We start from the raw sequence: 24,895 nt of genomic DNA, 5'->3' as shown, positions 1-24,895 counted from the left end.
GATGTGTACAGTGGTCACCATGGATACAGGGCGCTGTACTGGACCTCTGTAGCTGAGTCTGTCCAAGTTCAGGACCGGATAGGGAAGAGGGTGGGTGGTTTGGATTTTGGGTGGTGATGCTGAAGGGAGACAGAAAAGAATAAAGCAGAGTGACCGCTCCAGATGTGAAGAACAGTTAAAGGGTATTTCTCTGGTTTCTTCTGGAGGCACAGGTCACTGCCCTCACCGCTTGTACTTCCTGTCTGTCCCCTTTGTGTGCACTCCATCCAAGGTCACTCTATTTTTTCTTGGACCTCTTCCAGTTTTTAATTTTGTTTCCACTTTTTCAAGTGGGAACTCCCCTCATCCTGCACGCTGTCCAAAGCCCCCAGGCAAAATCTGTGGGACAAAGTCCTACTGTAGCTGGACAAGCAAAACAATGAACTCCATAACAACGTGTTTCCACATTAGCTCAACGAGTGAAAATAGCACAGATGAATCTGCAGTAATTTATACTTCATCAGAGCTGCATTCCTGCAGGCGTCCTCCTGGTTTGTTGTATCACTGTTCATACAAACAAACCATAAAGCAAAGTGTCAGCATATGGCTCAGTTATTATGTGGATGGATGGAGGGTGATCAGAGTACACAGCATGGGAGCTATGGAGGTAAGCAGTGGTGAAACCTCAGAGCATCTCTCTGGCCTCAGTCTTATCTCGAGGAAGTGTAGCTGAAATGATAAAAATAATAAAAAATTATACATTACATATTTTGATATTCAATTAATCAAGTTAAGTTATTTTTTTAAGCAACAAAACTAAGTGTCTACAGCCAAGCCAGCAGTGAGGCTATAAATAGGGACAACACTGCTTTGAGCTAAATGCTAATGGCAGCATGCTAACATGCTCACAGTCACAATGTTTAGTGGGTATAACATATATTCACTTTCTTAAACCAGTGTTGGACCAGTTAAAAATTTGATCTGATGGTGGTGCTTGAAAGGTGAAGGCATCACCATCTAAAAGACAAGCCAGTGGATCACAATACTGACTGGAATTTTATCTCTGTAAGCCATGAATATCATGGCAGACCATTCAATATATTTTGAGGTACTTCAGTCTGGACCAAAGTGGTGGACAGACTGATCGACGGACAGATCAACATCACATTAGCACTGCTAGAAATACCAAATATGCACTGTTTCAGCTTCTCCAGGGTGGGGATTTGTGGCCTTTTGCTGTTTTACATCAACTAAAATTGTATATTTTGGTCACTCTTGATCTTTGAAACAACAGATTCCATTCTCAACAAAGGGTAAGCGTAGCCATTCGTCTGGAGCTTTTGATTATATTGCATGATCTTCATCAGCAGATAGAGTTTGCTAAGTTTTCATAAAATTGTAAAAATTCTAAATTCTGAAACTGTCTTTGTTCATAATCACTTATGATCCATGAATGATCATTGCACACTACTTGTTTAGAAGCTGACAGGACAAGAAGAAATGCTCATTTCCCTTTAGTGATACAGGTGCTGGACAGCCCTGTAGGTGTGTCCCAACCACAGACAAAGGTAAACTGACAGAATGTGGGACACAGTGCGGAGAAGGGAATGTTGTTTTCCCTCATCTCAGCTGACCCGGCATTAAGTAAACACAGAAAAAATGGGTGTCTGAATGGGTGTTTTCTCTCCACAGTCCAACTCTTTTTACGAGGAGTTTAAATTTCAGGCCCGGAGGTCGTGGCCTCTCCGTTCCAACCCTACTGAGAGGAGGTGGGGTGGGGAAACCTGTCGCAGAGAATAAAAGGTCCACGGACTGAAGAGGTGCAGGCGTGCTCATACCCCCGTCTGCCGGACAAACAAGAACCACCGCCTCCAGCCAGCCCGGCTGGCCAGCCAGCTGCTTTGGGGGTGGGGGGTGGGGGGGTTGGTTCCTGCTGCAAGGAGCCAGCATTCAATCCCACCCTGTGGAGGTCAGGAAATCTGTTGAGTCAGAGTAGCCAGAGCACGGTGGTTTTGGTGACCAGTGAGGCGTGACTTGTGGGGGCCAAAAAACTTTCTAGCACCCCATTAACAGCAGGATGGGACGGTCCAGTGGCGCTTTAAGGGCCCTCAGCGTTTTGTCCTTTCACCTCACACCAGGGCTGACTTACAGCAGCCCACAGCTGGACGGCCTGCTCTCACTCGTTCCCAGCAACCATAGTTTATGGTGATGTTGCGGTGGTGCGTCAAAGAGAGTGAGGGTTTCACGGCTGCAGCTGAATGGTCTGTGTGTTTAGTGTGTGTGTGAGCGCAGCAGGTTTTTGAATGGGTCCCTCTGGGCTGCAGCGATGAAACAAGATCCACCTCAGAGTTAAGCAGGTGAAGAGAAAGAAATACACGGCACAGAGATGGGAACAGACAGCAAAATACAAAGAATGGGGGAGAAGGACAGAGGAGGAGAGGGTGAGGGGAGGAAAGTTAGAGTCAGAGAGGGACAGCGAGTGGGAGAGACATAAACACACAAGAGAAAAGGAGAGTACATTAGGGAGGAAGTCCGGTGGATGGAGGATTGAAAAATGATTTCCTCTGGGCTCTGCAGGTAGGAGATACAGAGTACAGAGCAGCAGAGGAAATCCCCTTCTCCACGCTCCTCCACTCAATCCCTCCTTCATCTTTACTGTGAGCTTCCTGCAGTTTGTAACCTCCGAAAGTGACATACAGACTGTAGAATACCTGATGTACGCTGCGTGACGTGAGGCCCCCCTCTGCTGTAAGCTCAATGGACTGTGGCCCTGAAGGCCACAGTGTGCTTTGAGATCATCTGCAAAGATCCTCGGGCCACCTGCTGTTACACTGTGACAGAGGCAGGGATGAAAGTAAACACCTGTCAGTTCAGATAAAACAGAAAGTAGACTAAATACTTAAAAAATATTTACTATATATACTGAAAATTCACAGTGTACAGAGTTACATTTATACAACAAGAAAAATACAACTCAAAAAAAAAAAAATACTGTAGAGCTGTTGGGGAAAGATATATCCAGTTGCTCCACAGAATCAAAAGATGCAAACATGCACAGGCAAATATCCATTACAAACTTATTTATTGAGTCGCAGAAAGCCATTTATATATATATATATATATATAAAAACAAACAGTAATACTTTGACTTCCCACTGATGAAGGTGAAATGTTAAAAATAACAAACTAAAAACAATCAAGGTTTATAAATAGGATGAGTGAATACATTCTGTTTTATAATGTAGAGGATATTAAAAGAGGCAATTTGGGTCCAATCCATTTGAACTCCTCCAGCATTCATAAAACTCAAAACCTACTTTAAGAAAAAAAAAAAAATAGACAAAGAAAAGGGTTTATTTCTGATGAGGATCTGCTTATTCTCAAAGCTTTAAAGACTATACTGGTGGTTTAGCATGTTTTAGCCCACTGTCACTGTGGACACATATTTTATATTATCAGTGACCATTTCCCTCGACATACTATAAAAATTGTAGCAACTGGTTCCTAATATTTTAGTATCTTGTTTATCACAACTGTTTTTCTTTAACATTTGCCTCTATTTTATGTCAAAGTTAACATGATATGGTGCAGTGGCAGTCAGTAGGGACCATACCATTTTCAAACTGTCTTTCCTCGTGCATTTAACATTCAAGCATTAAAGTGGTACTCCAGTGATTTAGCATTGTACCTCCACAGAGCTGGGGGATGTTCAAATCTATCCTCTTTTAGTCCCTAAAAAAGCTTCTTCCAGAGCGACATTATACAACAGAGTTGTACTCCTCATGTGTGACATCAGCGGAGTTCCCCTTTAACAGTCAGCTGCCAAAGACCATGGAACTGAGGAGCTGCATCACAGACAAACAATAAGCAATAATAAATGAAGTGAAAAGTGAATTTGGTCATTGTTGCATTAAAACAGTTGCTGTTTAGTAGCCAACATTTAAAATACACTAGTGAATATGTAGTTTATGGGGTAAAACATACAAAACCACCAGCAGTACCAGTCTTAAAGTCTTCCCACACTGTATATATAATGAACATACAGTACTCATATGAAATGGACTGGTCCCAAATATGTGAGGAGTGACCTGTCTTGACCTGGAGCTGAATCAGCTGCGGTAACTTTCCTACGTCCAACTCTTCCCCACAGTTTTCCAGGTGATGAGGTGTAAGGCACTGAGAGTGCCTCATGATAGTGCAATGGTCAGCTGTTCCCTGTACTCTGGCTCTCAAGAAACTAATAAGAAAAAAGAAAAAAACAAAAAAAACTGGGCCTCATTTTTGAAAATAATGAACCATTCCTTCAAACCCAGTGGATCTGTTCTGAAGGGACTGGGTAGGACACGCGGCTGCACGATCCCAGCAGTGTTTGTGGAAACTAAATCAAGAAAAGAAACGTGACGGAGCAATGTAACAAATGTAACAACAGCAGCAACAAACTGAATGTGTGTACTGGAAGTAAATCTTTATGTACAATGTACATGTACAGTAAATATACACTTCCAAAGAAAAAAATGAAACATACTGAATTGTCTTTTGACCAAAAAAAGTTTAAAATGCACCATCACTACATAAAGCTGATTTTCGCATTCATATTATAAAATTATGAGCATTTTGACATTCTCAGACTTCTTTTTTTGATGGAAGGAAACAAGATTGTTTGTGTAATACTTAACAGTTTCTACTGTGTGTTAATGCCGCATATAAATACTGAAAAATGTGGCAAGACCCTCAACTACAAAGGGCTGCTGACGTTTAACACTAAGCCAATTCATTAGTGGATTCAATCACAACACTGCTTCTGCCGCTAATTTAAGAGATGCAGTCTCCGAGGAAGCACATGGTGGCAAAATCCAAACACAAATTTCAACCATTTGTGTTTTCTCTGAACAAAACAATGGAAAGCAGGCCTGCCTGTGACCAAAACATCAGGACTTTGTAACAAAATAAATTATTAAAATTAACCTAAAAACAAAAAATATATATATTTATATTCTACAATCCGAGATTCCACCATTTACTGACGAACAAGAAAGTCTGCAGCAACAGGATGTTGGGAGAGGGATCTGACATACAGTCTCTGCTCTCCTCGACTGTGTATGTCTCTGCCACAGCCTGAAGGCTCACAGCTGATGAAGGGATGAAGACAGTACTGTGGCACGAATGAAATGAGAGGAGGAAGGATTTACAAATGGAAAATTTCACTTTGGGGCTCACCTGCCAGAGCTGGTTAATTTAAGAAAATAAAAGTCACAAATAACTTAGATAGATCAAAACAATCAACATACATTTGTCAAATGTGTGCTGTCTATGTACTGTAGTGTAGAGTCTTAAAGCTAAAATCACCATTTAAAACAAACAAATCTAGTTTCTCTTGAATACTTTTAATTTTTTTGTTTTTGGTGGCCTCTCACCTGATCTGAGCAGAAACATGGGGATAACTAACCATCCAGACATCAGAAAAACACACTCAATCACTCTGCCAGCTTTACAAGCACCTTGTTATAGGGTCACTAATACAGTTCCTCTATAGAGGCTTTACAGCGAAAACTGTATTTTAATTAACATTATAATGTTTGTGTCTCAAAGTAACTCCAGTCTGTGTGGCAGGTGACCCTCACTGATTTATCTGCTGTCATCTGGCAAGTGTTAATTTTGGACCCTGGACAGATTGTAAAAAAGTCAAGGAATGAATGGACAAATGGCAGGTGGGTGGGGCGGGGACAGGGGTGGGGGTTTGCTGCAGCTTGTTAAAAAGCACAGTAAAAATCTTTGATATTTACACTGAGGAAAGTGAATACATTCAGGCAGCAAAAGGAGAGGAGGGCGACCTCTCCCCTGTACGAGGTACGTTTGGCACTGCTAATACTCAACCCATCCCAGCGCAATCTCTGTGACAGTCCTCTTCTCATCCCTCTCTCTTCTTTCTCTTCATTTAGTTAGCCAGTAAGTCAAGCTAAACCCCTGACATCTGCATGTCAACATGTCACCTCGGCTTTCAAGTCGTGTGATACTCAGGGGTTTGAAGTGGTAAACGTTGAAGCCGTTGGGGGCCGGCGGAGCTTTTCTGCGACTGTCTCCAGGAATCGGGCAGATCCAGTCCTCCCTGGGGCCCCCTCGCCACCCCCGCTTCAATCAGCAGGAGTCTTTGGTTCAGAAGGCACATGTGTGCATCTCTCCACAGAAACCCTCCTGTATCTTTTTTTAAAATTTGAAATAATCTCCTTTTGATAAAAAAAAAAAAAAAAACCCCGGCAGTGTGCAGGCCACCTGGATTCTAAGGGTTCTCACTCCCTGGGTCGATCCATTTCCCAGCTTCCTGTTCTGTAGTCCTTTGGGAAAGGCAGAGGGAGACTGTGGGTGGGTTGTAAACTCAGATACCGTTGGTCAGGTCTGTGATGATGTTGGCCTTCACCAGCTTGCGGAGGAACTCCTTCTCCTTGGATATGTTGTGTGTCCATGACTACGGGAGAACCAGAGTAAAAAAAAAAAAAAACAGAGTCAGAGTCTGACAACAGAGAGGAAAACTGTACAGGCCATACTCAACAGTACTTATAACAAAAGCACTGTGCTATGCACTGAGCCATAAGTCTGTTTGTTAGTCTGGGAATTTCATATTCCCAGTGACTATACGTGTGGGTGTACATGTGTGCATTTATATGTGCAAAGCCACGCTGGGTCAGTTTTCCTCCCTGCTGTGCTATGAGGATTCAGTCCAGTGGGTTGACATGTAACCAGAGCTGCTGGTTCCTGTGCGGTGCTTTGGGATGGTGAAACGAAGAAACGGTCAGAGAGCAAATGAAGGAGGCAAGAGGTGGAGGAAGAAACATACAGGAGGGAATAGGAGGAAGAAAAAAGCAGAAAGCTAGGCTGGGCCCTACAAGACTCGGACTCAGACAGTTTAAGACTCTCCTAAGAGCTCTGGGCCCCTCTGAGTCAAACCTCCTACCACTGCGTGATGGGTCACACCAGGACCACGAGGAACAATGAGCTACAGTTTTATGGGAGATTAGCATCAGAAACAGGGCTGCGAGTCCAACAGAGATCCATTTCTGCAGTCAAAAAATCATGTCACATCGATTTAAGAATTGATAAGATTTTTTTCAATTTATTTGTTTATTTATTTTTGATGTGAAGGGGGGAAAAAAGGAATATGCTTCACACTTTTCCCTGCAGGCCAGGGAAAGTGTAAACAAGTAAACAACTGAGCACTGGTAAAGAAGTTAAGGACAGGAAAATCTTGTTAAAGAATGACCAACAGAATATTTAGCACCTACATTTTTAACATCTAAGTTTTTAAAGCTGTTTAAAATACTACAACTGCCTAGCTAATTAGCTAGGTAGCCTGCAAATGTTAACCAGCTGGCTGCTAAAGTTGTCTGTCTGCTGGTTGGTGCTGGTCTGGTAGTTTAAACTTGATTAACAGACCTGAGGATCAGATAAAAGTGCAGCATCTCATGTACCACAGCAGGTGACCTCAGCAGCAAGTGATGTGTGTGACATATGATGTGTGTGACATTTCATTTTCAATTTTAGTGAATCTTTTCTGACCGCTGGATTTCCGTGGAGCTTCACAGCATCCACCCTAATAGGAAACAAGCTCTTTCTCCAAAGCGGTGGAATAATGCGTGGATGATTTCACAGCTCAGCGGCCGTGCAGTTCCAGAAAATCAAACAACCCCAGGGACTGGCAGTGGTTAAAGTGTTCCAAACAAAAAAGCCAAAAGTATTCCCATTAATTAGCCATGTGTGGCTGATGATGATAATGTTGATAAAGATGATGATAATAAATGCCATGGGTTCACTGGGAGTTTAGACAAAGGTTATCGTCATACTGAGCTCATGGTTTACACCCGTCAGCACACGGGTGACATCTTTGATTCCACTGGGTTTCAGTGTAAACACAGAGAGGAAGAGTTGACTGATGGAGGGGAGAGGTCTGTCATGAGGGCGTTTAGAAAATGATTGTTCAAACCACGCAGCAATAGTAAGCACGCTGCTACAGAGACTGATGAAAGGCTAGTGGTAGTTAAAGTTTTAATTTCTTAAATGTTTGCACTCATAATTTATTTTTCCTCTTACAATTACATTCAGTTTAGTTCTATTAGAAAGTGTTAATAGTTTTAGTTTTTAATTACATGGGATATGACTCAAGTTTTTCATTTGTTTCAGTTTTCTTTTTTCTAGTTTTAGTTTAGATTTAATAGGGTTTTTTCCCTACAGTGTCTGAAGCACTTTTAAGGAGAGAGCAGAAGTTCAAATGTTTATTTTATCACTAACACTATGTGCCTCATTTAGACACAAATCATGACTACGCAGATAGCACAGAGGGAATCTCAAAGTACTGGAATATCTTTGGATATAAATGCAAAAGCTGAGCAGTTGAATTCATGCACAGTTCTTGGACTAATATTACCATCAGCCCAAATAGTGAACGCTTTGTAGTGAATGTATTTTGGCTGGAAGCCATTTCAACTCCCCCTCAACCTCCACATGACTGGTGGTCCCTCCTCATCAAAGATTACAGTCATTTGTTTCTTCACCTATTCTTCAGTGGCCAGAGTGGGCAGGGAGAAGCCAGAATATATATTAATATCATTAACATGGACAGAAGGTCACACCAGATTCCATCTGGCAATTTAAGAGCACCTTGATTTTTAGATAAGCTTGTAGTGAAGTAAGTCACTCACCTCTTTAATGGCGGACATCTTGACAGTCTCATAGTAGTGCAGAGGTGCGTGGGGTGTGTTCATATCATAGCCGAAACCTGCCACCGCCACCTCATCACAGTTATGCAGTGCCATCGTTATAGCGACTGTTCCTAACGTTGGAATGTTCTGTAGTAAAAGCAGAGACACAGGCTGTCAGGTCATTACAGCACACACACACGCATGCACACACCAGGAGCATTTGTCAATGTAAATTCATTTTGAACAACACAAAGATTAATATGGACTAAAAACATGTGCAGTATTCTCATTTCCAGTCTCTGAAACACTATTTCAGAGACAGATGTCCACTCCCTCTCCTCTATCTGCTTCCCTCTCTCCTTTATACCTCTGTCTTTGTTCTGCTCCGCTGCTGCTAACTGACTTTGAGCACTTGGTGATTAACTATTACCTTTAAGACGCGACCCCTGCAGACCCCTGCTACAACACAGTGATCTACAGGGTTGAACTGTGCTTCCTAACTGCCGTGGGCTGCCAGAGATCTGGGGGGTATTGGGGCTGTGTGTGTGTGATTGTGTGTGTGAATGTTGGAGAACAAGAGAGAGGGAAAAAGTGTGTGTTGAAAAAAAAAAAAAAAAGCGGGTCCAGAAGAAAGAGTGGAAGGAGGCCCCATTTAAACCATTACCCTGATTTGCAGCCCTCAGGGTAGGTGGAGTTGAACTAGCAGCTGGCCAACCCCCTACTGTGTGTTCGAATACAGATTAATTTACACACACTCACATACACACTCAACATAAACACTGGTATAACAAACAGACCTCCTCATTAATTTTCACGCACATAAACATACACTCTGATGGTCAGAAGAGAGAAAGGAAAGTGTTGTAGAGAAAGAATGTGCCAAATCATACAACTCTGCAGCTTGTATTGTATGAGACAAACACCCACACATACACACAAATGGCCATGTACTCTCTCCCTCTCGCTCTCTCTCTCATACACACACACGCACACACACACAGGCCAGATGCCCACATGTTGAACACATGTTGCAGAGGGGAGTTCATGCAGGGGTGTTCTGGTGGCCCCAGAGGGCAGAGCTACGGTGATACCCTCCTCATTTCTCTAACAATATTCCCTCTCTACCTACCAACAGATCACACAAACAGTATGAGCACATGCAACCATATACACATACACAGCAGTACTTCAGATCATGTGCTCTTTTGCATTTAGGTTATATTTTTCTGCTCTGTACCCTGGTTGGCAGCCACAGACTAACTAACAAAATGTTCTCTGGTCTCTGGTCAACACCTGATACAGCACAGCAGTTTCAGGTCCAGACAAACAAAATGAGTCATGAACAAAGCACATACATCAACTTCTTAGCAAAATAACTACTGTGAGTACTGTGAATTTAGACTGGACCAGGGCTGCAGCAGGTATCCAACATTTTGGCAATGTCAACAGTGAGAAAGTAGTTGGCATTTCCTCTTAATCTACTTTCTCTTTCCCTCTTTGTGTTGTGAAAGTGGTGGAGGAACGCTGCCATTCTGAGGTACATAAACTCCAGGAAAAGGCTTCAAAACCACAATTTAAGTTCAAACTTACTTAAAGAAGAAAGAAACCTGCTATTTCGAGAAAAAAATAGATTGGAACCCATATCTTTGTTTCAACTGTTCCCCCATCAAAGCTCCTGTGTGAGTGAGAACATAAGGTAAAGCAAAAGACCTTAAATAACTTCTGTATCTTCTCCTCCATCAATTATTGAAAAAAAGACTACAGTGCAAAGCAGGGCACTGTGCTGTTCCCATCTAAGCTTGGCTACAGTGTAGTAGTACTGATGTGCGTGCAGAATATTATTATTACAGAAATCAATTTAGAGAGCACTTGTTTGGTGCAACCCAAGTCTGAATCTACTCACCTCACATCCAGGTATTTCAGTTTTTCAGTACAAAAAAAATCAATCCAAATGTGTGTGCCTTTTTTGACAATTTTGCCATATATCTAAAATCACTTAGAAAGAGAGAACTTTCTCCTTTGCTTTCTGTTTCGAACTATAACCATGATTACCTATACAGGGTTCCAGGAAAATGTGTATGTAACAAATTTCCAAGAAACTGACAAAAGAAGATCTCATCGTGCATTGTTTTAAGGATATTCTCAGCTACACGTGACTTACTCCTTTTCCCATGACACCATTGTTAAAGGGCAGGCCTATAAACTGGAAGGCAGCCTCCTGGATAAAGTAGGGGTTCAGGATTCTCATCTTGGTTGGCTCCCGTGGGACAGAGTGAGCCACCGACTTCCAAAAACCATCTATATTTTTCTGAGGAAAGAATGGAGGAAAAACAGAAAAATTGTACATTAGTCATAAATACTTTACTGTTTTTGTTTCTCTGCAAGGTCAGTCATGTACATAAAACACAAAACAAGGCATTCACATGATGACATCTCTATTTTGGACGGCCAACCACGATTTACCAGCCCAACATCAAAGTGACATTATCCTCTGTAACACTGACATAAAACACAGAAGCCAACCAGAAGCCAGACCCCAACTAGCACTGATTAGGAAAATGGCTTTTGGGCCTTTAATGGATGAAGTCAGAGTGAGGGGCTCACAGGACATCAGTAATTACAAATGCTGGCAGGAGGAGGGTCTAGCAGCGGGTGAGGGGTACAGCTGACCTGGTACCTCTTTCCCAAATTTAATTTGTTGTAGTGAAAAGATGCATCTTAACACACCTTTTTCTCATTTCTCATTCTCATTTTTCGGTGCAATATTAAAGTCAAAGCATTCATACATAAAAAATCCCAAATTACTCTAACTTTACAAGTTCTTTTCTTCTGATTTAAAATCAGAAAACTAAGAGAATATTGACAGATAAAAGTCACGATGATGATGACGATGGTGATGAACTTTTGGGAAGTTTGTGTTCACGCACACACTGACTCAGAAGCAGGATTTTCCTTTCCATTACTGGGTTGATCTTTTCCATTTTTTTCCTTAACATGTCTTGATAAGGTTTCTCTCCGGCTTCCCCATCAGAACTTACTGCTTCTGTTGCACATGGCGTTAGGGGTTAGGCCTGATGAAGGAGTTTGCTTTAAGCTTTAATATTGGTATATTAGTGAACTGTGTAATTTTAATTGGAGAAAAATAGCGGTCAAGTCAACACTGATGTGTTATTATACATTGCAGTTGGGAAATCACAAACCCCAAAACAGTTTCTTTAGCCAACATCCGAGGTTAAATATGGCATTTGACAGGAAATGGTTCAAATCACACCTTGACCTGAGGGTGTTCTGCCAGACCTCAGGTCTTTTTACACAAGGCAATCATCATCAGTCGCAAGGGCAACCTGTCAGACAGGCCTGCGGCACCACCTGAATAAAATTATGTAACTCTAATGAAACACACTTGCTCAACTCAGTCATACCGAAGTAGCCACTGAATGGTCCGATACTGAGACACTAAATCACAAAAAGGCTCTTTACAAAATTTCAGGGTCCAAAAAAATAATGGTAATAAAACGATAAACGGTTACCCAATTCTTACTTCTTAGCAAAATCTGATCTAAATCACACCTCTTACAAGTTAGTCCCCTTTGCAGCATTACTCTAAATGATAAACTAAATGAAAGTGCTATGAACTAGCACCCGCTGTTATGTGCGTGATTGACTTGCCTGACAGTGTGACTTCCTAAAAGGCATGAAGCCAACAGGGTCAGCAGATGTAAATGGGAATCACCTGTTCAAATAGTCAAACACCCGCCTGGCCGCCTTTGATACAGCAATGCATGACTGTGTGTGAGTGTGTGCGTGTTTGTGTGTGTTGGCAGAGGCAGTAGCAACAAGTCTGCCGGCTTTGTGGCTTCAACAGTGGCGGCTCTTTTTGAACGCGGGCCCAGCTCTGTGCCTCCGGCAAGCTCCAACAGGAACAGCAGCTCATCTCTCCTGTCAACACAGCTTGTGTTTGCCAGCAATCTATTTAGCAGCGCTGTTTGGATGTGTGTGTGTCTGTGTACGCTGAATAAAGAGAGTGATGCATTTTTTTCTTTATTCTAGGAAGGAGAGAAGCTAATGACACACAACACACACCCCTTGCTTTACACAGCTATGACCTGACATGTACCATAGAGACAAAATGTCATGGGGTGGGGATCTCTTTGAAGATATTCAGACAAGTACAGGTGGCTTTGACAAATGTAAGAGCAATTAGTATGTAAGGATTCAGGTCTGCTGGGAGGGAAGGAGGGGGTGGCGGGTGCTGTTATGACTTTAGGAATGTGGGATGTTGTTTAAATGAAAAAGGTCTCCAACTCAAAGCTGCAGTAGTTAGGATGGTTAGGGAAAGTTAATGATAAACCTCCTTAGGCAGCACATATAGCTCTCACAGTGCTCCAGAGGAGCTTTAAAGTGACATCAGTGAATGCTGCAATTGTGGGTTGCTACTGGGTATGAATAATAAAATATACGACTGTGACACAAGGTGAGTTTTAATACGATGTCAAGCCTTGTCTGGGTAAATAAAGGTTAAAAGCAAGGCTGTTAAATCACTGCACTGTCAGTGGTGAACACTGGAGCAGCAGTACTCAGAGCGCTTGCAAATAACCTCCAGAGAACAGGATGTGATTTCCACTGTGAACTGACCACTAACCTCTACGGGAGTGTGTATTAGTTTGTCAAGAGAAACAGTGCTGCTCCAGTAGCATTTGAACACGGACACGACAGGAAGCTGCAGAATAGTCCGACACCACTTACTCATTGAGCCCTGACACACACACACGCTCAAAGGTGAACAGAAGTATGGAGCTTGGCTGGTTAGGCTGTAGCTGGGCTGTAGTCAGAGAGGAAATGACTGTTTCCCCTCTCCTGTGACAGCTTTACGGTTAAATTGGTCTGGATTATTAGATTTAAGTGTGTACACAGGGCTGCGTGCTCCAATAAAGCACCTGTTAAAACAACCTTGAACTTGGAGACTTGATAGTTTGCAATGCAAGCAGATAGATGTCAGAGAGGTCGACATCACTCAGTCAGAAGGTGGTGGGGCATAACAGTTCCACTCATGTTGATGTTAGTTTCTGTCCAAATTTAGCTCAAAATCTGAACAAATTTCAAGAAACCTGGCAGAGGAAAACGTAAATTTATGTGCATTTTCATCCACATCCAGAAAAACACTTGGTGGCACTGACTCACCAGTTGGTTAACGTTAAATCATTGCAGAAAAAGAGGGCGCAAAGAGATGAAGTAGAGCCAGTCAAACTTCAAACGGTGAAAAACAATGTGGAGAACATGGTGGAAATGTTTGATGTATTCATTTGAGGAAGGCTACAGTTTTGCAATATTTAGACTTCTTTATTGAATTTCCAGCATTTCCACTCAGGTTTTTTTTTAATGCACTGGAGATGTACTGGAGATGAATCTGCTGCCATATTCCCAGAGGCACCCTTAATAAGAGCCTGGTATTGTCAGGATACTGACAGTTCTTGGCAGTGTTTCTGAAATTATGAGTCAATGAAGAGGAAAAATAGTTCTGATGAATGACACAGGACAAGAAGAGCAGACTCACAGTCCCTTACTTCATGTTTAGACATTTAACAGAGCCTGACCAAACCAGGTAGGGCCACAGTGACATGAGCAAACTCGTACTTAGCATTTAGCGGGTGACTGTACTGTCCCACACAACTGCATCATCAAAACATGACTTGACAGATTTAGAGTCACTCAGTGTCAAAAAAGCTGATGTTAAGTCTGGGTGTCTATAAAAGTGGGATGGAACCCAAATGTGTACAATTAATAGTTCATTTAACTGAAGTGAAAATGTATTATTCCGAGAGATTCCTCTCTAACTGGGAACTTAAGGCGGTACTATGTCACTGTTGTTGACTACATCAGAAAAAAGGCTAGGTGTATTTGACTAGTAATTTCACAGCTGTAGGAAAATCCAAGCTATACAAACCAACACCAAAGGATCTTTAACTGCGGGATTAGGGGAAGACAATATCAGAGGGTGAGGAGAGGAGCTACTGTAAAGCCAAGAGAGGTGACGGATCAAACAGATGGAAAAAGTGATGCGGAGAGAGAGAGATGGTTCGGAACAATGACAGAAGGGGTGCTGAAAATGTACAACATTCTAAAAATGTGAAAATTACTACCTTGGGTTGCTTGTGTGCATCTGTTTTCAAAACATGTGGGCGCAATAAAAACCAATAAAAATATCAGACAACTAACTATAGGTTACTGATGGTGACATTCTTAAGATAAGATAGACTTTATTTATCCCACATGTGGGAAATTTACATAAGTTAGACTGGGTATAAACACGATGACATGAAGCCTTTTCCAGCTACAAAAAAAAAACAACCTGAAAATGCACTTTACCCAACAAAAATGTAAAAATGCCCAAATAAGAAAACAGCCTGGTTTAAAGCCTTGCGTTTATAGTTTTCAGTGTGGTTTGGTCTCGGTGTGGGTTAAAGCATAAGCCAATGAAACTTCAGCTCACCTTTAAAATAAAAGGTTTCTCTGTGTTGAATGAAGCAGATAGCTCAGTTTATAGCTCCTGAGGGACTAAATGAAATGTGTAGAAATGTGGAGCACACTGAATGGGTGTGTAACAAGAGGGGAAAGGCAAGAACAAAATGTTTCACATCTGCTCGGTTACTACAGGTGGCTTTAAAGCCTTTCACTGTAAACAGACACAAACATAGTGAAGCAAGACCATCGTGTCACAAGATACAGTACATGTCTGATTTCAAAGTTTGGATCTGCTCTTTCGGTACTGTTCGTAATAATCTCATAATATGGCTAAAATGACATTCGTCCTTTCTTCCTTGATAGGCAGCTATCATACATTTTGTCTCTATATGGGCTCTTCGGTCCCTGTAAACCACTGTGTGAGGATGTGGTCTTGTTTGAGGCTTATGAAGAGGACGTCTCAAACGAGGTGGCCTGGATTCCGGAAGGTAGACTTAAAGCAATTTAGAAACGAAAACGGCAGTCCCCAAACTGCTAACAATCACAATTAAGGTTGTCTGGAGGTCATTAGCACTGTGTACATGTCGGACCTTTGAGTTTACAAGTCGCAGTGTCTCACCACATAAGTGCTCCACTGAAGAGGAACCGTTTCAGAAGGAATGTCTGAAAGAAAGAGAGGTTTACCAAAGTAGGTGGTAAATAGTGAGGTGCACAGCACAGAGGGGATTACGGTTTCTTAGATCCACAGAGGTAAAATGGCAGCTTTGGTTATTTTATTCACTTTTCTGTGCCAGGAATGTGAAGCATTCACCAATTTGCCTTTGCTTTTCTTGACACATACCATGACCTCTGCTCTCACTGAGTTATCAGTGGTTTCTCTTTTCCTCTAAGGTTATCCGCTGTGTGAAACCCTTGTCTCCACACTCCCATGACGGCGAACGTGAAAACGGTGCCAGCACTCAACAACACTGAGACCCTGAGGACTTGTCTCTGCAGTGCGGCCCCCAGCTACTACATGGTGACATCTTAGAAGATCACAAAGCTATCGCTGCTAGCAGGACCGGCTGGTATCGGACTAAAAAGCCAAATTAGTCTTTCTTGTGACCTACTTTGACATGTCAAAGTCCTCCTTGAACTTGCATAAATAACTCAATTACCCAACATCCATTGCATGACAGCATATTACTAAAGGAACCCAGTGTTCAGGTCTGAGTGTTAATCATTGCAGGCTAGGTAGGTGACTCATTTTTGAAACACAACACTCACGGTAATCAGTGACATCCGGACACCATGTTAGTCACTTGGTTCATGTCCAGAACCCATGTTTACAAGTATGTAAATGTTTATGAACGCATGTATGCATGCTACTTTGGGCTTCTGCACAGATGTTTGGGCTTACAAAAGAGCCATATAGCTGTTATTTCTGTCCCACGGAGCATTCTCAGTGATAGAGTTACAATAAACTTTTTGGGATAAAATTACATGTTTCTAAACTGAAAAAAAATGAACATTACAGAGTGTAAGAATAGGAAATACTTCCTCACAACACTCCAGCTGGAGGGAGCTAATTTGGAAATTTGTCGGTAATATGAAGCAACAGGCTATTTTGGTAATTCCTCGCACACTTGATTTCTGGCAAACGAGATGTGCAATGCTTTTAAAATACTGGTTTCACCACAATATTTTGATACTTCTGAGTAAGAACCCCTGGCTGTATTTCTATCAAATTGTCTCCATCTATCATTTATCTCTCTGGCCCGTAGAGAGGCAGGGAAAGCTCCTGTAAACAAACAGGAGAGATAGAACACCGACACTCCACCTTCGAACCCCGTGTTTACCACCGGCTGTATATCCTTCACTGGCTCTGTTTGAAAATATCCCCACATATACAAACAACTGCGGCTGTGTGTGCATGAACCGTGTGCATGAACTGTGAGTGCGCCCCGTGCATGAGGGGCAAAAAAAAATAAAAATAGAAAATCGAAACGAGACGCATAGGAAAAAAGGAAATATCAACAATCGTGGAAATCATGTTTGAGCACATTTGTAAACAGCATGTAACTAGGCAATCAACCAGGCTGCTGCATATGTGGGGTCAGTGTTTCAAGTGGAGTGACAAAGTTGAGTCGTAATCACGTATACCTGCGGTAATGAGGGATTAGGGAGGTCGGAAGCCTTGTGATGCTGCAGCACAGTAATTGTAGATGTAGCAGAGGGCTTCACTGATCTAAAATGCGAGACACATTCTGGGAGAGAACCGTGTTTGAAGGGTTGAAGATCTAATCAGGTCCAAGGTCAAGTTTTCAAATCTAGACTTCATCTGAATTTTGCCCTGAACTTTATGACTCTGTGCGTGCGTGATTGAGTGGGAGGTTATGTGTGTGTGTGTGTGTGTGTGTGTGTGTGTTTGTGAGAGTGTACAAAACACTGGATAACAGATTGGGAAATTGCCTCGCTAATTTGTATTCTGTCCAGCCATCCAAGTCTGCGCTGTAGGCCACAATAGCGCAGGATAGTCAGGCACACTGACAGCCGGCTAGATGAGTCACTTGCGGCTGCACTACAACTGTGTACCACACACTAACCTTTTAAAGAAGAAGACGGGAGAGAGACACTTGCTTTCATAACTGCAGGAGGCGAGTAAAAAGGTTTTGCATCCCTTCCAGCTGTGAGTGTGCAGGTTACACAAAGAAATCCCTTTCTCCGCCAGCAGATGTAAAAGCTCCCAAAGGACAGCTGTCCACAGTTACATTACATCTCGCTCTGGCACAGACTAAATGGACAGAGCACAGAGAGGGAAGCTTGCTCGTAGTCGGTGAGCAGAGTGTGCAGTATCTCTCTCTGAACCAAATGTCTCTGACAGTTATCTGGTAATAAGAGAAAAACTAATAAAACATAAAACATGTGAGTTTGTGTTTTTGGAAATGTGTTCCTGAGTTCACAGAAGGCACATGTACATACACACATAAACACCTCTTCATGTTTATGTTTCCACTGCATTAGTTAGGGTGGGTGTGAGTCGGATACAATGAAGCTAGGACAACAGTCTTTTAGCAGGACTTCAGTTCCTTTCATGTTGTTGCTAAGACTTGAAATCCACTATTAAACAGATACTGTTGCTCTGGAAACACACAGTAACAAACTGTGTGTTAAAATCTACATGGCACTCATTTTAATGACAAAACAAATTAATGACATCTTTGTGTGTTTCCCTAAAGTGATCAGTGTGATGTGGAGCGTTTAAACAAGCAAATAAATACTACAGTAATTTCCATTAATTTCACTTCATTCAAATCTAGTCTAATGGCACAATAGTGGGCAATTATAAGTCTAAACTCTTTAGTTTGGGTCTTTTTAGTATCTAAGTCCATACACTACTGTTTTAATATGATATGTGACACTGATGTCTGCTCATGTATTATATTGCTCACGCTGAACTGAGGTTACCTCCAATGCCAAAAACTAATTCCAGTGACCTCAGTTGGCCATTAAAGTGAAATAAATTGCCCAGGACACATTTACATAGGATGATATACAGTATTTATATGATGGTAAATGAAGTACTGCAGATGTGTAAAAACAAAGACTATCCAGAGGTCAAACATAGGTCTTTGCACATCTGTCAGTTCCCTTCTTCCATATTATCATCGAGGCTCGGCCCAAAAGACACTGATGATTTTTTTCTTCTTTGTTCCCTGATTTTTAACCCATGAGAGACATTCTTCCTTCCTCAGCAGATCAAAGACGGCTGAGTCAGATGCCAGGGGCCAGATCAATTATCCCAGGCAGCCATTTCCACTGTCCTCTCCCTCTGACACACCAGAAAAATCTGGGCCCTATCAAAGGCTGAAGGGGCCATCAGCCAGCCAAGCAAGCTATTTTCCTCCATTTTACTTTACCGTTACCTTCCACTGCTCATTTTCTTTTCCCCAGCTATTATCCCTTTACCCTATTTAACTTTACCCTTTCCATCTATCTTTCCTCTGTTCTCTCATCCTTTAATCCAACTTCACACCATTACTTAGGTTCAGCTTGCCATTCCATGCCCTTCCCATCCCCTATGATAAATGTTTCGTCCTTTCCTCTATATTTCTTTTTTAATCTCCATTTTCTCACTCATCGGTTTTCGACAAATGTCCCCTGGTCACAGCTGTGGTGGAAAATGAAGCAGGTTTCCCCAATTCGGGGGAGCCTGATGAGACAGAAGCATAGATTAATAGGCTAATTTCTACAACTGCTTTGATGTTCTTGATAATTAGTTGCCTTTAAGATAATTATTCTTATGTACTTTTTTTAAAATTTTGTATATTTATGCATCATATTTGTGTGTTTCTATGAATGATTCCATTGCTGTAACCTATACTGCTGCTGTCTTGGCCAGGAAACTCTTGCAAAAGAGATTTTTAATCTCAATGGGTTTTTTCCTGATTGAATAAAGGTTAAATAAATAAAATAAAAAGATTGTACAGCTACTTATAAAAGGTTTAGCCCGTTTTCTACAACACATGTGCAGTTTCTTTCATATAAATAAATAAATTTGCACCTTTTAATGTTGTTTAACAAAAAATTGGAGTGATGTTTAAAATCTTTGATGACTGTGGTTTTCTGACTGCCCAAGAAAAGTGTTTAAAATTTATTGCCATGACCAATATTCAGATCGAGTATTGCTGAGATATAACATTTTTCAAATCTTTAACACTTGAAGATGGTTAACAATGATGTTAAGAAATAATGAATTACTACAGATGTGCTGAAACATGTAAAAACACTGGTATGGGACTTAAAGTACCACTACCTCTACTTTAATGACTCTGAAAAGCTTTTACTAAATGCTCCCATTGTCCTGGAGCCGAATGGACTCAAAGAAATCTCACAGTGACACTAGAGACTGTTCAAGAAGAACTGAATCAAAGTGCTTATGACAGCTTTTTCTAGTGACAAAGGTTATAATGTAGGGGGCAAAGGGGCCATTATGAATGAATGCATTCTGCAATACCTTAAGAGATAAGGGAAAGCCAGTTCTGTCATTCAGTCTGACCCTTGTGATTAAGAGGCCAATTCACAGCCTGTCATTTAACTGTGGCAATCATAATGTTTCGAAGGACACCCAAAACAGGAGAGTGACGTAACTCAGGAGAAAATGGCAATGTAGTATGAAGAAAATTCACTCTCTCGCCAGAGACAGCAGAACAACTAACATGTGTAATAGTCATTGGTTTTTCTCAACTGTCCTTTCCATATTAAGTATTTAAACCATCTGAAACATCCACTGTATAGTAGATTCATGTTGTCTTCTTAATCCCTTTACTAGACTGGCTTACATTTCCACAGAAAGGAATGTACAGAATGTGATCAGAGGTTAGAATGCTATGCTCTGCTAAAAAAACCCCACATAACTCAGATATTCAGACATATTTAGACACCCGGAGAAGTAAAAACTCTACTTCCAAGTAGTTTGAGAGTTTTGTTGTGCAGCAGACACTTTTCTCATTTTGGACTCTTTTATATTCAAACACCCACTCAAAGTGTTTCAGATTTTTCTGCTGTGAGTCGTCATTCAGTTATTGTTTCGGGGGTGTGTGTGTGTTACAGCAACATTATGCAACTATTTTACCTTAAAATAACAGCTTAAAAATCGTGTTGATGGTACATTGATTTGGAATGGGGACAACGGTACCTCTTTTGTTGCTGCTCTGCGCCTTCAAAGCTTGTTTTGGCACTATGATACTTTGGTGAGCAAGTACAATCTCCTGTGAGAAGTGTGTTACGGAGTGATATGCAGCCGCTTAAACTGCCAGAATCAGGCCCAGCAAGTTCAACAATACTGGCGAACTTCAGATCACTTAAAAAGATACAGCAGTCATTAAAAACCAGCGATAATCTCCAATATTCAGCAAGAAAACTTCAAGTGTTACAGATAGAGTTTGGTGTGTTTGTTACAGCTACAGCAATTCCTGCTCCAGATGCCTGAGGTCATGGATGATATACACAGTTTGGGGCGTGTTTCTGCTCAGTGAGTGGGACTATGCAGTCGCAGCTTTGATCAGGTGATTAATCGACTTTGTTTTCTGGTCAGACATGGAGCCCAACAGAATTAACTACCACACATGGCTGCAGAGGCCACTATTGCTAAGCAAAAGTTACACTGTGTTGCTTTAAATATGTTTAAGATTTTCACTTTCATTCCTTAACAATGATTTAAATACATCCTCACCAGTTTCTCCTTGAAGACCATCTGTTTCAGCCACTTGAAATCCAGTGGTTTGAAAGCGGAAAAAACAAAAAGTGAGTCTTTTTCATAGTTTTCAGGCCTCTGGATAGCTCCCTCTGGATAGGTAATCCTCATGGTGGTTTTGGTCCCTACGTCTTTGACATAACCACGGACTGGAGCCTCATTCAACCTGCCAGCACAAAAAATGTTTTAGTGAGTTGAAATCATGCTTCAAAAGTTCATGACACAAAAATTCACAAGTATCTAAGATGTTGTTATTGATCTATACTAAAGACCAACTACAGACTATGCACTTAAAAGTTTCATCAAGTCGTTATCATAGTATTTATGTCTTGAAGCAGTCGTCTCACCTCACTACAACATCGTAGTCATCTATACGAGAGCCCAGAGACTTGTTGGACAGGATGCCTCCGTTGCCCACGATGATGCATCTCTTACAGCTGAGACTGGAAGGCAGGAGTCACAGGTTAGTAATATCAAGAACTGACAGGCAAACAAAACAGGACTTCCTGTTGATGTAGATGACATAAGCAGGATAATTACCTGTCCAGCTCTTCTCCAAGTCCATAATTTTTTGTGGCAGTTAAAATGTTGTCTATGGTTTTCTCTGCAGAGGAAAAAACAGAAACCATCACCATGCGGAGGACAATTAATGATACAATAAGTTGTCAAAAATGACTTCTTATGTGAGCATATTGTGTACGTTAATTTATTGCCCAGAGAAGTTTGTGTATAAATACACTGGAGGATAATTGCTCTCTTGGCAATAGAAAGAAGACTAGCTTCAGATCACTACAGTCAAATTCCCTAAATCTAAGATACTGTATCACATAATCTGGCATCAGAAAATGCACTGTTATCGTTAGGGTTAGTCATGATGTTTAGTGCTCACTCTTTATGAAGCAGTCCAGCAGTTTAACATTTAACATTAGATGTCTTCTAACAGTAAAAATGATATATCTGAAAAGCCAGAACTAAGGAAACTGCTCCTTTAGAAGATGTATAAACTGCCGAAAACTCTGACATAGTGTTAGAGATACAGATATAGTCTAGGTGGTCTTGAGACAGTTGGAGGAGAAAACACCTCTCTCCGTTTATTCAGTCACAGATAAGGAGTGACCAATCAACCCTCAGGAATAGTGGGTGATGGGAGAAAACGGAGAGGAGTGAAATCTGGGAGAAAAAGACATACAGGGTTCAGGTTGGTATGCGTGTGTATGTAGAAACTCTCCCATAAAAGCACTCAGAGAGGAATGCTGTTTTCAAACAAGCACATTCTCCTGGTTAAGTGGGCGATGCTGAGCCTGTCTTCCTACGTGGCCAGCACCTCTCCGATCGCGGGGCAAGAAACGCAGATGTTTAGCCATAGCATGCATTCCTGCCATGTTCTACAGGGCATTCTGCTGGAGTCATGCTTCCAGTGTTAGGTATTTCATATATTTCTCTCTCCTCTTGACCATTTTTAGGCCTCTCATACTTGTAATTCACCATTCATCATAACATCCCAGATGTGCAGAATCCATTACAGTTGTTACTATATTTAATCTGAGTTACATTTGTAGTAATGTGGAAGGACTGCATGGATTACACTTCTATGATACTATGACTACCTTTCGTTTATTTGCATCCCAGTCACCCTGCATCACATTGTTATAACGTGAGTGGCATTTTCATTGCCCTCTCCCCTTAACATAATATAATCACCATATAGCACAAAGAGAGGCCAAGAGCAACAGCAAAAGTGAGAGTAAAGGGAAGAGTGAGAAGAAGAGAGTTTAGACTGGGGCCTCAAAGCAGTTTGTAAGACATATTACAGCCCCATTCACCCTGGCTAACGATCCTAATGATTAACCTGCTGAGGAGAGGCGAGCGGAGAAACAGCCCATTGTTTGGATGTGGTGTCGATGTCTGGCGTCAAGCATCACCCCGAGCAGCATAAACACAAGAGCGAGGACCACACCTGGATCCAAGCGGGTGAAAAGTGAAAAATCACAATGGGCAGGACTCTCTTCCAAAGGACGACATGGAAGCTAATTGTTTTAAGTACCCGGGGTAAACATTTCAGCAAAGTATGTCTCGTGGTAGAGCTGGAGACAAATGGCCGTACGTTGAGACATTAGTCCGACATGGAACTCTTGAAATGACAAAAATCTTTACTGGCAACATAGAGGAACGGCGGAAGCGTCGCATAACACATAAACACAGACACATTGTTGGGAAAAGTGTAGTCTAAACAATATAAAGAATCTTGTGATGAGAGAGTGGTATTTGTTAGGATTGCACTTAAGTAGGTTTTTTATTCAACATCAACTGAAATGGTGAAAAAGAAAAAATTATAATTTGATTGCCGTATGAGGACAAATTTGAGGATATTTGTAACTGGACAATCCTAAAAAATAGCTGAAGACTGCTGTGTGTAACACAGTTCATGTCTGTGTTTTTCTGACTGAATCATGCTTCCTCCTAACTATCTGTAAAGTTGCATAACGGTCTGTGTGCCTTCATTTAGTGGCATGCTGAGAATGAAAACAACACCTCTGTCTCAACTGGCAACAATCTATGAGACCATCATGTTTATAATAGGCCAGTGATGGTTACGATGCAACATGCAAAGATATAAATTATACACAGAAGTTATATTTCACCAAATATTTTTCTTCTTTGGGTCAAAAAAGGCAAAAGAGGGAACAGACTTTCTAATATGAATGTATACTTGTGCACCTGTTCTTGTCTCATGTTACAGAGAAGATAAGTTTACATGCACATCAAGTGTGATCATGTGACAGAGACGGTGCTTGTGTAAAGACTATTGTTATGTTAATGACATTATAAAGTAAATTACACATCAGTGTAGTCTGCACTCAGCTAAATTAAGAGCTAATTCACATTGATTTGATTTTAATGTTAATTTGTATTTTTCAAATCTTTTTGAAATTGCTTTTTCATGGTTTTTATTTGCATGTGTATTAGTCTCAAATTGTTTTACTGTTTACATTTGAAGTGTCTCTTTGAATTGCACTTCCCCGTACAAAAGGTGCCATACAAATAAAGTTTGATTGACTGAAAATACCACATGAAGGCCTCTGTCAGTTACCTAAGTGTAATTAAGAGGGCTGCAGTGCACATTTTCTAAGCCCTGTGCAATTCTGGGCACACCATGCAATGCTAGTGCTCTGATTATTTGAACAGTCAACATCAGCTTTTACAAGTACCATATACATAAACTTGTATAATCCTGTGTACACCACACTGGAAGATAATTCAATATTACACACAGCTTCCAGGCATTACACACAACTGCCTCTCATGCCATCAGGGGAATTAAAGACAGACGGTAACCAGCACTGAGATGTAATAAACAAACCAGATGAGACAACTCTAAACTTGTGTCTTCCGTGAATTGTCTTTTCTACCCACAGGTTTCCCAAACATAGTATACAAGGCACGTATACATCACTTTATCAACATAAGTTGTAGCAGGTTGCAAGATAATGTACAGAACTGTCAGACTCACTGAAACTGAAAACAGAAG

The 24,895-nt window shown here is 41.3% G+C and overlaps 1 protein-coding gene across 7 annotated transcripts in view; it reads right to left on the bottom strand.

Annotated features, from left to right (window-relative positions):
- Positions 1–2,875: 2,875 nt before the first annotated feature.
- Positions 2,876–24,895, bottom strand: part of st3gal3b (ST3 beta-galactoside alpha-2,3-sialyltransferase 3b) — a 44,450-nt gene continuing 22,430 nt past the window's right edge. For all 7 annotated transcript variants that reach the window (XM_018677111.2, XM_051070108.1, XM_018677110.2 and 4 more), the window contains 6 exons: positions 21,907–21,970; positions 21,714–21,809; positions 21,346–21,532; positions 10,831–10,977; positions 8,670–8,816; positions 2,876–6,442 (listed from right to left, as the gene is read on the bottom strand). In XM_018677111.2, the coding sequence (XP_018532627.1) occupies positions 6,353–6,442; positions 8,670–8,816; positions 10,831–10,977; positions 21,346–21,532; positions 21,714–21,809; positions 21,907–21,970 (731 nt within the window). In that variant the 3' untranslated portion in view covers positions 2,876–6,352. The remainder of the gene's footprint in view (positions 6,443–8,669; positions 8,817–10,830; positions 10,978–21,345; positions 21,533–21,713; positions 21,810–21,906; positions 21,971–24,895) is intronic.

Source organism: Lates calcarifer, linkage group LG4, assembly GCF_001640805.2.
Source record: "Lates calcarifer isolate ASB-BC8 linkage group LG4, TLL_Latcal_v3, whole genome shotgun sequence".
NCBI classification, from domain to species: Eukaryota; Metazoa; Chordata; class Actinopteri; family Centropomidae; genus Lates; species Lates calcarifer.
Note: the sequence above shows the minus strand (reverse complement) of the source record. Positions and strands in the feature narration are given on the sequence as shown.